A 15,925-nucleotide genomic window follows, 5' to 3' on the forward strand; every position below is an offset into this window, starting at 1 on the left:
ATGAGACAAAAATGCCTTCGCAGAGGGATGTCAGTTGCACACATATGCTGGAAATAGTAAGCTACAGTATGAGCCTCTGCTCACAACACAGATACCTAACATCTGATGATGTACTGCAGTGACGTAACAGATTGAATGCCAAATTCATTTTCCCGAATGGAACATAATAGCTGCAGTGTTTGGAGACGCGTATTAAAATAGGCTGTGTTTCAGAAGAAATATTTTACAAAAAGCTCACTACAAATTGGATGCAAGAGCCATTGGATAAAATTCTGAATGAATCGAAATTAGGATAGATTATTGCCAAGTGTAAAGAAAAATGATTTACAATTCACTGCTCATTTGACCTTTTTCAAGGGTAGATGGTTGTATCAATTCATTTGACCCATTACTCTTATCCATCCTTGCAATTTGACATGATGTGAGTCAATTCCTATCAAAGGTCGATGATAAACATCGGGGTGAAGCTTTCCTTTCAAATGTGGAGGCAGGGTCAGACCACTTGGCTTGAGACGCTTTTGAAGTTAGGACTGTGACGGTTATGGAATTTAAGATGACGTTTTGTCAGCCAAATGGCCGCGGTCACTGTACATGTTTCTATTTATTTATTTTCTCCTCTCCTGAAGGCATGTGCTGCTGCAGGGAGGGGGGGGGTTCCTAGGCAACCGAAGACTAATTTGCTACAACACCGACAACAAGTTTCATCACCTTGTAAAGAGTTTGTGTTACCATGGAAATGGACTAAACCGCACAAATGCCCAACCAGAGTCTTTGGTCAGCTCTTCATTCAACACAAAAAAATGGTTATGACAGTTATTTACTTTCATGACAATCTTCATCTATAAAATCGGCAGTTACACGATTATACAATTACCGTGCCAGCCCCATTTGAAATAGTATATTCCTTTTTAAAGAAAATAATATAAGGGAGCATACATCTTACCCCTGCTGTACCCCACCCATGCAGAGGAGGATTTACTGTGTGCTTTCACATTTCTGTTGGGAAAAGGAAGGAAATGTCTGCAGACTCAATGCCTCCTGCTCAGTAATGTGCCCAGGAATTCAGACCTCAAATCCTAAAAGCCGTTTCCAATGAAATTTGTGCTCTTACAGTTCTGCTTTTTATTGTCTGTTAGCTTTTAAAAAAGTAGAGGAACAAAGTTGCCAATGTTTTGACTCACGGAGGGGTACAGTAAGCCTAGACTAAATGTTGATTCTGAAAGCACCTAAAAAGTCAAGGTATAGAACAACAAGACATTATTTGATTATGGCCAATTTAGGATTCACAAAAGAATGCTTTACCACAAAGCACGATAGCCAAGTTATTGTAACTGAGCTGGTGGGTTGTACAAATTCAATTCTGTTTGTAACTGAGCTGGTGGGTTGTACAAATTCAATTCTGTTTGTAACTGAGCTGGTGGGTTGTACAAATTCAATTATGTTTGTAACTGAGCTGGTGGGTTGTACAAATTCAATTCTGTTTGTAACTGAGCTGGTGGGTTGTACAAATTCAATTCTGTTTGTAACTGAGCTGGTGGGTTGTACAAATTCAATTCTGTGCCTTAGATGCTTTTGTTGTGTCCACGGTACACTGTGCTAAAACAATAATGTATTAAATGACCCTAATGGCCTGACCCTAATGGCTCCTGCAAACCAATTATAAAAGCCTATTATTACGGTGATGGATTTACAAACTGCTCTTTTAAGTGTTTCTGGAGTGGAAGAAAGTATGCAAAAACCTACCTATGTCTGTATATTAGGAGACACTGAGGCGTGTTTCTTAACACCTAGGCTGAATTCATATCAAAACATAACTAGATAAAGTCTACGCTGTAATCATATCAAAACAAAACTGTAATCATAGATACCGGATTGAATAATGGAGATATTGATTCATACAATTCCTGAATTGGAGTTTAAACTTGACCCAAGGCAGTGGACCTCTAGTATCATTATCCCCATGGAATACTGCAACAGAAGGATGTGTCCTGCAGAGGGCAGCATTACCATAGTAATAAAACAGGAACAGGGTAAGATTGGCAGGCTCTGTGAAGCAGGAACAGGGTAAGATTGGCTGGCACTGTGAAGCAGGAACAGGGTAAGATTGGCAGGCTCTGTGAAGCAGGAACAGGGTAAGATTGGCTGGCTCTGTGAAGCAGGAACAGGGTAAGATTGGCTGGCACTGTGAAGCAGGAACTGGGTAAGATTGGCAGACATTGTGAAGCAGGAACTGGGTAAGATTGGCAGGCACTGTGAAGCAGGATCAGGGTAAGATTGGCAGGCACTGTGAAGCAGGAACTGGGTAAGATTGGCAGGCACTGAAGCAGGAACTGGGTAAGCAGGAACGGGTTGGCAGGGTAGCCCAGTGGTTAGTGTTGGACTAGTAACCGGAAGGTTGCAAGTTCAAACCCCCGAGCTGACAAGGTACAAATCTGTTGTTCTGCGTTAACCCACTGTTTCTAGGCCGTCATTGAAAATAATAATTTATTCTTAACTGACTTGCCTAGTTAAATAAAGGTCAAATACATTTTAAAAAGATTGGCAGGCACTGTGAAGCAGGAACTAGGTAAGATTGGCAGGCACTGTGAAGCAGGAACTAGGTAAGATTGGCAGGCACTGTGAAGCAGGAACTGGGTAAGATTGGCAGGCACTGTGAAGCAGGAACTAGATAAGATTGGCAGGCACTGTGAAGCAGGAACTAGGTAAGATTGGCAGGCACTGTGAAGCAGGAACTAGATAAGATTGGCAGGCACTGTGAAGCAGGAACTAGGTAAGATTGGCAGGCACTGTGAAGCAGGAACTGGGTAAGATTGGCGCAGGCACAACCTCATATACACCTTGAAAGAACATTATATAGAGCAAGACAAAATGTACCAATGTCTGGGAGTTTGGATGGATGAGAAGTTGAGCTTCACCACCCATGTAGAGAACCTTGTCAGGAAACTCAAGCTGCGTATTGGGGTTTTATTACCAACACAAAGCTTGTTTTTCCTTTGCCGCCAGAAAATAGTTGATTATCTGTATTTGACTATGGTGGTACTACTTAGTTTCGTCACAAATCAGAGACGTCTAACTCACCATTGTGATCTCTACAGTGCTGCCGGGTGGACATAGTAGCAACACGCAGGCTCAAACACTGCTACATTCTTATTTATAAGGCCATTTTATTTGTCCTCTCTTCTAGCTCGGAATGAAAAAAAACATACAAGCTCAGATCTCAATCTTGTTTAATACTAACAGACCCGAGCATTAGAACAAGAGCATGGAATATGTACCTTTCATTACTCAGCCAACCTACAACTACAGGACCTGGTGTCCCTGGAGGAGGTCAAAGGACAAATAGATGAACAGGTTGTTGAGACATGTAGTTGTTTCTAGTTGTCAACCCATGCCACTAGTTTGTGTTGCCTTATGTAAGGAAGCATGTTGTTTTACCTCACACACACACACACACACACACACACACACACACACACACACACACCTCTTTCTATAAGTTTATGCAGAATAAATCACCTTGAACCTTCTGTTCAGTGCCAGTGTAAGAAGTGCTACAATCTATAACAAATTCTCTATGAGAGTACAGGCCTAACAGTACAGTGAGCCTGTTGTTATTCAGCCACAATAATAAAGTCTATTCTTTCCTACCTCAGGCAGCCGTGCAGCCAGTCCTTTGGGTCCCGCTCCACCCCATTGGCCAGGGGTCCGCTGGAATGTTTATCCGATTGGCCGCTGAAAGCGGGGTCCCCACTTGCTACCACCTCCTCTAGGTAGGAAGACGTCACTTCCAGGGCGGCTTTCCCGCCCTTCCCCGTGGTCGTGACGCTGAGTAGCTCCTGGCGCTCCCGCTGGCGCCCCGCGTCGGGCAACAACTCCACGAAGTGGCCCGTCTCCTTGAGGCGTTGCTGGATCATGGGAGTAAGGGGCATGTCGAAAGTGAAGCCTGAATCTGCCTCGTCGTCAGCCGAGGAAGATAGGGCATCCAGAGAGTCCAGGCTGCTGTAAAGGGTGCTACGAAAACGGTCTGACTCCAGGATGCTCTCGAACTGCGAGCTGAAGACGTCGGTGGCCTCCTGGCTCTCCGATGTCTCCTTGCCATCCCGGTTATCCGACGGGTCCTCGCTGCCATTGGTCTTCGTACTCCTGAGGGAGTCGGGGACAAACAGAGACAATCATGGAAACTTTGACTTGGGGACTAAAATCAAGTCTTAAGTCTTAATTTAGCAGAAGAAGACTGAAATTCAAACTAGCCTGTGGGAAACCTTAGCCATTATATTTCACAGTACATATCCATCTGGCATTCCTCCTCAATTAAATGGTTTGAACCATAGAGATAGATAGAGGACTCATCTATGTATCTGCGCTAGTATAGCATCTCCATTTTGAATTAGTCCATTTTTCTTCACTATTGGCTGATCCCTCCTGATGACTCGGTTGAACATGACTCCAACAGGGTCACCAGGAGAGATGAGTCAATGAAGTTGGAAGTCCCATCCAGTTTACTACATTAAAATGGTGGAAGCCCTCAAGGGCACTGCCCATGCTAACACTGCCTTTTGGCCACTAGTGGCCTCTATCATCCTCTATGGTCTGAATCTACCTTTAATGAGAGGCATTATTCAAAACCACCTCATCTGCAATTGGATCACCTTCAACCAACCAGAGGACGGCCTAATTCAAAGCAGTGTTTGGCCACCTGTGATTTTGTCCTAAAACCCACCCATTGGTTCTGAAAGGATGCGGATTGGACCGGTCATTTGCTAACTCGTTCCAAACGGCAATCTATTGGAGGAAGGCCTGACTGATGTGATAGTGAAGTGAATCAAAATGGAAAACGCTGCGATCAGGCTGGTTCCACAAGGGTACTGAAACCTGGCCTGAATTGCTTGGATTAGGATATTGTTCCTCTACCAAGAAGAACTTGCAACCCAAACAAGAAGAGTAAAAAACAAGATCCTAATCTCGTCAGCATTTGTTGTCAAGCGGCTATCATGTTGCTCGAGGGAAGCGTGTAACTCCCCTGCACATGCTCAAAAGTATCTGTACGAATTAACAAGTGCAGCATCTTGCTTGGCACTCCCCATGATAACATCTTTGGTCCCACTGCTGTTTATGGTCACATCATACTGCTTACTTCCTGCTCCTCAAACAGAGCTAAATACACTGTCCCTGTCGTAGAGGCCTATAGCCGCTGTGGTGAACTCAGCTAAATACACTGTCCCTGTCGTAGAGGCCTATAGCCGCTGTGGTGAACTCAGCTAAATACACTGCCCCTGTCGTAGAGGCCTATAGCCGCTGTGGTGAACTCAGCTAAATACACTGTCCCTGTCGTAGAGGCCTATAGCCGCTGTGGTGAACTCAGCTAAATGCACTGCCCCTGTCTTAGAGGCCTATAGCCGCTGTGGTGAACTCAGCTAAATACACTGCCCCTGTCGTAGAGGCCTATAGCCGCTGTGGTGAACTCAGCTAAATGCACTGCCCCTGTCGTAGAGGCCTATAGCCGCTGTGGTGAACTCAGCTAAATGCACTGCCCCTGTCGTAGAGGCCTATAGCCACTGTGGTGAACTCAGCTAAATACACTGCCCCTGTCGTAGAGGCCTATAGCCGCTGTGGTGAACTCAGCTAAATACACTGTCCCTGTCGTAGAGGCCTATAGCCGCTGTGGTGAACTCTCAGAGGAAGTTATAAAGCACACGATTCCATTATTAACCCAGAGACCTTGCACCTTTCTACCTCCTCTCAGCGAAACTCTAACAAAACAACACATTTCTGTGGACTGTGACAATGCTCGTTTCCATGTAATGGAAACATCCAACAACTAAAAGGAACACCGATGAAAAAAAGCTACAGATGTTAGAAATATTGAAACGTAGTGGGGGATCAAGTGTAAATAGTGCCATAAAATAAACAGTGAATCATAATCACACTATTTAGTTTGACATCTTATTTTACAGGCTTTCAGTCATGACAATCTAATTGGTCACAAGGGGATGAGCTGAGGAGAGAAGTGCTGAATTCCAAATAGACACCTGGCCCCCAATAGCCCCTAGGGCAGGGGGATGGGAACCAAGTTGACAGGAAGATTCATTTTTTCAAATGTTCACTAAAACGTAGTACTCTGGGAGCCACGATGGAAATACCCCACAGATGAACCCGTCAAAAACAATGAGACTTGGCCTGGGGTGGACTAGCAGTCTAAACCACTGCCTCTGTAGCACATGTATGATGTACAGCTGACAGCATGGGTTTTCAACACCCTGTAGCACATGTATGATGTACAGCTGACAGCATGTGTTTTCAACACCCTGTAGCACATGTATGATGTACAGCTGACAGCATGGGTTTTCAACACTCTGTAGCACATGTATGATGTACAGCTGACAGCATGGGTTTTCAACACTCTGTAGCACATGTATGATGTACAGCTGACAGCATGGGATTTCAACACTCTGTAGCACATGTATGATGTACAGCTGACAGCATGGGTTTTCAACACCCTGTAGCACATGTATGATGTACAGCTGACAGCATGGGTTTTCAACACTCTGTAGCACATGTATGATGTACAGCTGACAGCATGGGTTTTCAACACCCTGTAGCACATGTATGATGTACAGCTGACAGCATGGGTTTTCAACACTCTGTAGCACATGTATGATGTACAGCTGACAGCATGGGTTTTCAACACTCTGTAGCACATGTATGATGTACAGCTGACAGCATGGGTTTTCAACACTCTGTAGCACATGTATGATGTACAGCTGACAGCATGGGTTTTCAACACTCTGTAGCACATGTATGATGTACAGCTGACAGCATGGGTTTTCAACACTCTGTAGCACATGTATGATGTACATGATGTTTTACAGCATGTATGATGACAGCATGGGTTTTCAACACTCTGTAGCACATGTATGATGTACAGCTGACAGCATGGGTTTTCAACACTCTGTAGCACATGTATGATGTACAGCTGACAGCATGGGTTTTCAACACTCTGTAGCACATGTATGATGTACAGCTGACAGCATGGGTTTTCAACACTCTGTAGCACATGTATGATGTACAGCTGACAGCATGTGTTTTCAACACTCTGTAGCACATGTATGATGTACAGCTGACAGCATGGGTTTTCAACACTCTGTAGCACATGTATGATGTACAGCTGACAGCATGTGTTTTCAACACCCTGTAGCACATGTATGATGTACAGCTGACAGCATGGGTTTTCAACACTCTGTAGCACATGTATGATGTACAGCTGACAGCATGGGTTTTCAACACCCTGTAGCACATGTATGATGTACAGCTGACAGCATGGGTTTTCAACACTCTGTAGCACATGTATGATGTACAGCTGACAGCATGGGTTTTCAACACTCTGTAGCACATGTATGATGTACAGCTGACAGCATGGGTTTTCAACACTCTGTAGCACATGTATGATGTACAGCTGACAGCATGGGTTTTCAACACTCTGTAGCACATGTATGATGTACAGCTGACAGCATGGGTTTTCAACACTCTGTAGCACATGTATGATGTACAGCTGACAGCATGTGTTTTCAACACCCTGTAGCACATGTATGATGTACAGCTGACAGCATGGGTTTTCAACACTCTGTAGCACATGTATGATGTACAGCTGACAGCATGGGTTTTCAACACTCTGTAGCACATGTATGATGTACAGCTGACAGCATGGGTTTTCAACACTCTGTAGCACATGTATGATGTACAGCTGACAGCATGGGTTTTCAACACTCTGTAGCACATGTATGATGTACAGCTGACAGCATGTGTTTTCAACACCCTGTAGCACATGTATGATGTACAGCTGACAGCATGGGTTTTCAACACTCTGTAGCACATGTATGATGTACAGCTGACAGCATGGGTTTTCAACACCCTGTAGCACATGTATGATGTACAGCTGACAGCATGGGTTTGTGTTGAATAGTAAGGGGTGTAGTCAACTTCAACGGTTTTCAAATAACCTTTTCTGTGGCTGTTCAAGTGTGAGTAGAGCTAATTTGATGTGTTTATTCTAGTACTATTAGGCCTATATTGTATTGATTACTTTGAAAAATTATAGATCAACAAAGCCACACGTTTCAGACCCCTGCACTAGGGACTAGGGACTAGGGACTAGGGACATCTGTAGATCTGAGAGGACTGGATCGTCCTGCCCTATGGGTTGTTCTGGTTTGGACTAAACTTAATTACAGCTGTCCAATCCTTTCAGAGGCCATATGTAACAAGTGTCTCAAAGTATGAGTGCTGATCTAAGATCAGCTACTTCCTGTCCATATAACCGTATTCATTGAAAGAAAACAATGAAGCTGAAAACAGCCCCAGACCCACAGGAGTGGCTGTGGGTCAGAGGCCATTTGGAATATAGCAGACATGTGACGTACCTATCTGAGCTGGGCTCCCGTGCCGCGTCTCCATCAGGGCTCTGGTGCAGAAATATATCAGGGAGCACCCGGAACACCTCGTCCTCCAGGGACAGTCGGCAGGGGAGTCTCTCTAGAGGACTCAGACTGTCCACAGAGCTCTCTACCTTCAGACTGCTGCAGCTCCTACCTCCCTCCAGTCCCTTCTCCGAGTCCTCACTACCTCGCTCATGTCCCATCTGACCACAAACGTCTGTCGCCGCCACCACCGTCGTCGTGCTCCCTGGCCGGCTCTCCGCAAATCGCAGTTTCTTAGGGGGCTTCTCCCTCAGCTGGCCCCCGTCTAGGAAGGCGGTGAAGATGCCTGGGATCTCGGCCAGGATTTTACTGGACTCCTCCAGGGACTCCTCGTCCAGGAGCAGCCCCCCTCCGGCAGGCTCGGTCGCTGCCTCTGAACCCCTCCTGGGAGGTTCAGAATGGTCCACCACGGGTACCACACCCGCCCCTGAGCATGGCCCAGATGTGAATGCAGCAGCTGTCAGGCCGGCACTTGTTTTTTCTTGGCAGTTCGCAGCGGGCGCATTCCTGAAGTCTCCGTTTACCTCAGCCGCCACGGTGGAGACACCCAAGGCCTTCTGGGCCGCGGAGCTCAGGGAAGCCGTATCTTTCAGCAGCGCCTCCGTCCACGAGTCCAGGAGGAAGGTGGGCGAGAGGAGTGGGTCTCCCAGTGGAACAAGGCCCAGGTCAGACATGTCCAGGTCCACATTGGTCTCCTCCCCCTCACCGTTTCTCTCTGAGGTCCGGCTGGCCACATCCTGCGAGGCCCCGTTTTGACCGCTACAGGGGATCATGATGGCTGCGCTCTGCTGTTCACTACTGTCCGCTGGGTGTAGGCTGTCCTCAGGTTGGGTGTGGGCGGCTGGAGCATTCTGGCTCCTGGCGCTGAGGCCGCTCAGCAGGTTGGCCAGCTCACGGTCGATCTCCAGGAACAGCGAGGTTTCATCGATGTCATCGTCCTGGAGACAGGCGTCTAGACTGGTGCTACTACTCCCCTCGTCCGCTAAGACGTGAGAGGTTGATGCTGAAACTGAGAAAATTAGATGTGTCAAATACTACAAGATAAATAGATCAATACAAATGTCACATGTGCACTTTAAAAATATATCAATTGTTACTTATCATCGCTATCACCATCATTAGATAGATTATATTGATTTAGGATGTGAAACCATGTGTATTTCCTCTCGGTGTAAGATAAATATCTCTGTTGGACTCATTCTGAATAAGCCTTGTAGTCTGAACACTACGGCACTGTGTCCACTTCATGAAAGGAGAAGGGCTAGGAGGTGCCAAGGAAGGGCTGGGATGAATCCAAACTAATACTGCTGGTTCCTTTTCTTTCTTTCGTCCCTTCACACGCAGATGTCCCTTTCACTGGCCGGCAAACGGCTTCAGACAGTGGACCAAAGCTCAGCATGCTCAGTTCACACGTATTCACAAACATTCATTTCAAATTAGCCGAGTGTGATGGATACAATTTTTGCCAAAACAGCAGGTCTTTTTTTCTATTGAATACCTTAGTATCTAGTTAAATATTGAACAGCTTTAAGCTGCTTTGAGCCATGTAGGGAGAATGTATAATTACTAAATTAACTAAATACACCTAAGGGTTTTTATCCTGGAGTATTTCGCCCTGTCCTCTTGTTGAACCTGTTCACGAAGAGTTGGACAAGACAGCTGTGTCAATTAATACAATTATCCAGTTTAATTTGACATGAACGGTGGAGTGGATGAGGTCAAGTAAGAGGTCTACTGCCACAGTGATACATAGTGAATACCATCAAAAGTACAGCATCATTAGCATGTAGGCTAATGAAACCCAGAACAGAACTGGATGAACAGGAGGTAGCTTAAAAGTATAAATATCATGTGCAACCTGCTGTACCCTGTTTAGGCTAATAGGCCCATACTTGAAACCAACACAATGAGTTCAACACGGTTGTGTTTATTAGGGGACACCGTTTTGCTACGGTAAAAGAAAGCAATCGTTCCTTTTCAGGTCGTACCACTCCATTTCAGAGTGTTTTCTTCCATGTCCTGCCTACTTAACAAGATCCTGATCTCTGTCTCCAGTTACTGTATGTCCTCGTCATAAAGACGTTATGTCAAGAACACGATTACACTAGATGGCAGCATTTCCTTGTTTTTACTGTATCAATATCCGTTTCTACTGGAGAGTGACTGACATAGCATGAGAGATTCATGGCCATGTCTCTTAACCCATAAGAGTCTAAGCTCTGTCCAAGCCGGGGGGGGCTTACTGTCATTAGCCCATACAAACACATTGAATAACAGATAGTCCTTACTGCTATTAGCCCATAGAAACACATTGAATAACAGATAGTCCTTACTGTCATTAGCCCATACAAACACATTGAATAACAGATAGTCCTTACTGTCATTAGCCCATACAAACACATTGAATAACAGATAGTCCTTACTGTCATTAGCCCATACAAACACATTGAATAACAGATAGTCCTTACTGTCATTAGCCCATACAAACACATTGAATAACAGATAGTCCTTACTGTCATTAGCCCATACAAACACATTGAATAACAGATAGTCCATTGAATTACTGTCATTAGCCCATACAAACACATTGAATAACAGCCCATACAAACACATTGAATAACAGTCCTTCATAGTCCTTACTGTCATTAGCCCATACAAACACATTGAATAACAGATAGTCCTTACTGTCATTAGCCCATAGAAACACATTGAATAACAGATAGTCCTTACTGTCATTAGCCCATACAAACACATTGAATAACAGATTCACTACATGGAACAACAGATAGTTCCGAAGGGAAGTTTGTTCTGAAGATTCTGTCCTTTATCTGAACGTATAAGAAAGATCAGGAAGCATTTGTTATTTTTTTGGACAGGTATTTAACTACTTATTTTTGGCACTAAACCATCTCCATATATACTGTACTTCCATTCATTTTTTTTCAACTGTCCCCGGGGACCTTCAGGCGAATCTTGTGAGGCCTGAGGGCATCCTAGAGAGTCTCACCTTTCCACAGAGGGGTCATATTAGTGTGTATCCCAAACTGTCTGGACGCTAGTTGGCAGATTGGTTGTACCGACTCCAGTTGTGTGAGATGGTCTGATAAACACCGATCTAGCTCTGTCACCTTTCACCGCAAATGCAGAAGTTTGACATGAGGCCGATGAGGTGGATTGAGATGCATCCAAAACAAAATCTCTAGATTAAACGTATGGATTTTCATGGGGATTTATTATTATTATGCTAAATTAGATTTCTGCCATCAAAATAACTTATGACTTGGGTGACACAGGGAGTTAAAACAGACCTTTATTTAGACTGGTGTTGCGTCAGAACAGAGGCTGCGTCAGGCATAGTGCACTACTTTAGAACAAAGCCCTATGGGCCCTATAGTAGTGCACTTCATATGCCATTTTGGACACAGACAGCGTATCTTATACAACAGTTGTATATAATGTCTAGTTGACGAGGGAGGCTGAGGATCACCAGTTGTGTGACCCCTGTAGAGAAGGATAGGATAGTGGACAGAGTAAAAGTGATAGCACTAAGTCATGACTTTGCAGCATCACTTGGGAGATGCCTAGATGATGTTTGCAAATCCCTGTGGACTACTAATGACCTTTTAAGCTCCTGCTAAATAGCCTGGGTAACCAGTCAGGGCTGAAGACCTCTTATCGGATTGGCTCTTGACAGGTAATAAAAAGAGGAAGTCTTCCGTGTGCAGATGTAGCATTACCTCAGCAAACAGGCTAATGTTCACACTAAATGGAACGATAGAAACACATCACTATACAGTACTTATTCATCTCTAGTTTCTGGGAATGTTTGACACAGCACTTAACTACTGTTCATGGGCTTGCTTTGAAAAATGGTTTGTTTATATAGGCCCTACTACAGTTCCCCAAAATTATTCATTGCACTTTGGGAAAGTAGGCTCTGTTCAACTCATGGCTAAAAGGCAGTGAAAGCAAAGGCTCAACTTCTACAGCCTCTTTCTGTAGAGAAATTGGCTTGTTGGGCCAATTCATCAATAACCGGTTGATATAGGAGCTTCCTATAACTTTCACAGTATGGTTCTTACGGTGCACTATAAATAGCTAAGTACTGTAATTGGGCAGTCCTGCACTAATCATTTAGAATTATTCATATTAGCCAGTAAAATAATGTATGCATTAGGCCTGATGATGAATGATTAATAGACCAGGATTAGTCTATATTTTTAGTGGATTTCAAGAACACTTTTCAGCTAAATGCAGGAGTCCAACTGACACATATCATGGTTGTTATTAAATGAACAATTACATTTTTTTTTAAAGAGGATCCCAGGCCTCATGCCAAGTGTGGCCATAGCTACAGCAAACAGCATAACATCATACTGTTGTGAAGTGTCATGTGGGGTAGATTATATGAAAGGTGCCATACCGCTTTCAGTAGAGCTGGTCTCGTCTCCTTTTCCAAAGAGAAACTGGTACTTGGCCTTCGCAACACTTTGAGCGTGTGAAGACGAGCTGTTAACCCAAACAAACGTTTCAGCCTGCAAGAATAAACAAGAACATGTATTTACCATAGGCAAGATGATTCTCTGATAAGTAAGCATTATCATTCATAAATCATTGAGATCTCTCTCCACCAGTGGCCATTGATTGGACAGTAAAACAGAGTTCATTTCATCTGGGTGTTTTGAAATCAGATTGAGGCTAATCACATCACCTTGACAGTAGACCTACCGCATTTAACCATCTGGCCATGTTTTCAAAAGCATTTCCCTTGACCATGCTCTACAAATCAACTTCAGATCTTGATATCGTTTCTGATTATAAATGACCAAAATTATTTCCGGTTGCTTTAGTTTGATTTATTGATTTTGTTTTTAACAGCAACATCTTTGATTGATTATAACGTACAGAGTACCATCAGCCACTTACCGCCATGTCTCTTTCAAAGCAGGGAACACTCATTGGTAAAATCTCTGTGAGCATAAGGGTAAAACTAACATGAGTTTGTAACGGAAAACCATAACATTATTACAAATTTTAAAAATCTTGAAATAGCGTAACCTAGTCCAAAACTCTTCACTTAGGCCCCCCTTCCAGCATTGGGGAACATCCCGTGCACCTCTTGTTGGCAGGGAGAACATTTTACTGGGTTTAAAGCTTATTTTCTGCAATTCTACACATTTATCATTGGGTACAGAGAACATTTTGCAGTTTTAAAGCTAATTTTCTTACAATTCCATACATTTTGCCATGTCTAATGTGTACTACAAAATCTATGGGCTAAAAAACCTAGCCCCCCCAAAAAACTGACATGGGATAGTTGAACTGGACATTTCTGCCAAGTTATAAATACAGTTTAGAAAAAAATAGCCAGACCCCCACGCGCCCCCCCCCCCCGACCCCTAGAGCCCTCACAATTTGGGAACCACTGATCTAATCTAATCAAACATTGACAAAGTTGAAGAATTCTAAAACAATCTGACTTTTTTTTAAAGACCAAAGACAGTGCTAAAGGGTAAAGCTAAATGTGATACAGGAGTAGAGTTCAGGCCTACATTATCCTAAACTATCTGTGTTATAGATAAGAACATGCCACACAGCATTCTCAATAAAAGCTCAAGCAGTCCATGTTCTGAAAGTCAAAGCCTCTCTTAAAACAGCGATGTGTCTCTAGATGGTGATTTCTGCCTGCCAGGCCGCCAATGCCATCAGAAAGTGGTCTCATGTATCAGAGTAGCTACTCACCTGCCATGATCTCAAAAGACGCTTAAGCTACTGCCTAAGTGCCGAGGAGGTCAAAGGTTCACATAGGAAGGATCCATCTAATGTACGTGAAGCATTTGGCTCTCTCAATCCAAGTAAGGCTAGTGAATTCTGTTTGAACCTTAGCAAAGGCTCAGTAAAGTATTTCATTAGCCAACATTCCCAACAGCCATACAATTAACAGGCCTAGTTCTGCTAAAGTCTACAACAGTGATTGCATGACGTTCATTCAGGATGACTCAACAGGAGAAAGGCACTCTGATTCAATGAAATCCACATTTGAAACCATTCCAAAGCTTAGTGCCATGACCATTACAAGAATTAAGCTCTGCAGATCAAATGACAGGCAACTAAAACTAGAATTACGCCAGCATCCATCAACGAGCACAAATGGGGAAGAGTTGGAAAACACTATAGATGGGCCACAAAAACACAGTGAGATCATTATTGAGAAAGTCAATAACCTACACTAGTAGGCTAATATGAACACTAGCATAATCTGAATGATTGATTACAATTCCTACATAGACTAAATAACTTCCAAAGCAAAATGACCTTGTACATTACATTCCGATCTAAATTGAGAGGTTAAATTGTAGAAGAAACTATGAAGCGAACTTAGCTCTCTGTGGGAAAGCGGTTGTTGCCATGGCTGCCAATGTGAGACGTGAGAATGCAGACCCTTTTTTTTTACCAGAAAAGTGTTGTTTTTTGCCCACACAAACTAAAAAGGTATCATGTTGACTGCAATAACAGAATTTATGCTATTCAAATGAGGTGGTTGGTTAGACAGAGACCATCTTTTGGAACTGTTATGACATTCATGAGAACTGTTGTGTTGATCAAGGTGAACAAAGCCTAGAAAATTAACAAAATTCCATCATTTTGTGAAAGACAAGACACTATGGCAGTGTTTTTCACAGAAAACATTTTGTACAGCAACAACAACAAAAACACTCTGGTTAGACTAGATGGGCTACTCTACTAAATCTGCCCAGATGGGCTACTCTACTAAATCTGCCCAGATGGGCTACTCTACTAAATCTGCCCAGATGGGCTACTCTACTAAATCTGCCCAGATGGGCTACTCTACTAAATCTGCCCAGATGGGCTACTCTACTAAATCTGCCCAGATGGCTACTCTACTAAATCTGCAGATACTCTACTAAATCTGCCCAGATGGGCTACTCTACTAAATCTGCCCAGATGGGCTTCTCTACTAAATCTGCCCAGATGGGCTACTCTACTAAATCTGCCCAGATGGGCTACTCTACTAAATCTGCCCAGATGGGCTACTCTACTAAATCTGCCCAGATGGGCTACTCTACTAAATCTGCCCAGATGGGCTACTCTACTAAATCTGCCCAGATGGGCTACTCTACTAAATCTGCCTAGATGGACTACTCTACTAAATCTGCCCAGATGGACTCAATTATTTCGCTTAGCAACAGCTGGGAATCTCATTGGAGGGTGAAGGCCATATCATAATTCATTAGTTTGTTTAATGCTTTGGGTAATTAATAGAGTTGACTTCCACATAGTCATGGGAGGTGAGCTGTCAATCAGCTTTCCATTAAAAAGGTCACGATGATCTCCTGTCTATATTCCAAATGGCACACTATTCCCTATCTAGTAAACTACTTTTGACCAGGACTCATACATTGGGTCCTGGTCAAAAGTAGTGCACTATA

The 15,925-nt window shown here is 43.7% G+C and overlaps 1 protein-coding gene across 3 annotated transcripts in view; it reads right to left on the reverse strand.

Moving 5' to 3' along the window:
- psd3l (pleckstrin and Sec7 domain containing 3, like) overlaps window positions 1-15,925 on the reverse strand; it is a 152,585-nt gene that overhangs the window by 115,378 nt on the left and 21,282 nt on the right. For all 3 annotated transcript variants that reach the window (XM_046290536.1, XM_046290535.1, XM_046290537.1), the window contains exons 3-5: window positions 12,898-13,009; window positions 8,418-9,483; window positions 3,649-4,143 (exon numbers count right to left, since the gene is read on the reverse strand). In XM_046290536.1, coding sequence (XP_046146492.1) covers window positions 3,649-4,143; window positions 8,418-9,483; window positions 12,898-13,009 — 1,673 coding nt within the window. The remainder of the gene's footprint in view (window positions 1-3,648; window positions 4,144-8,417; window positions 9,484-12,897; window positions 13,010-15,925) is intronic.

The sequence above is a fragment of the Oncorhynchus gorbuscha genome, linkage group LG11 (genome assembly GCF_021184085.1).
Source record: "Oncorhynchus gorbuscha isolate QuinsamMale2020 ecotype Even-year linkage group LG11, OgorEven_v1.0, whole genome shotgun sequence".
NCBI classification, from domain to species: Eukaryota; Metazoa; Chordata; class Actinopteri; order Salmoniformes; family Salmonidae; genus Oncorhynchus; species Oncorhynchus gorbuscha.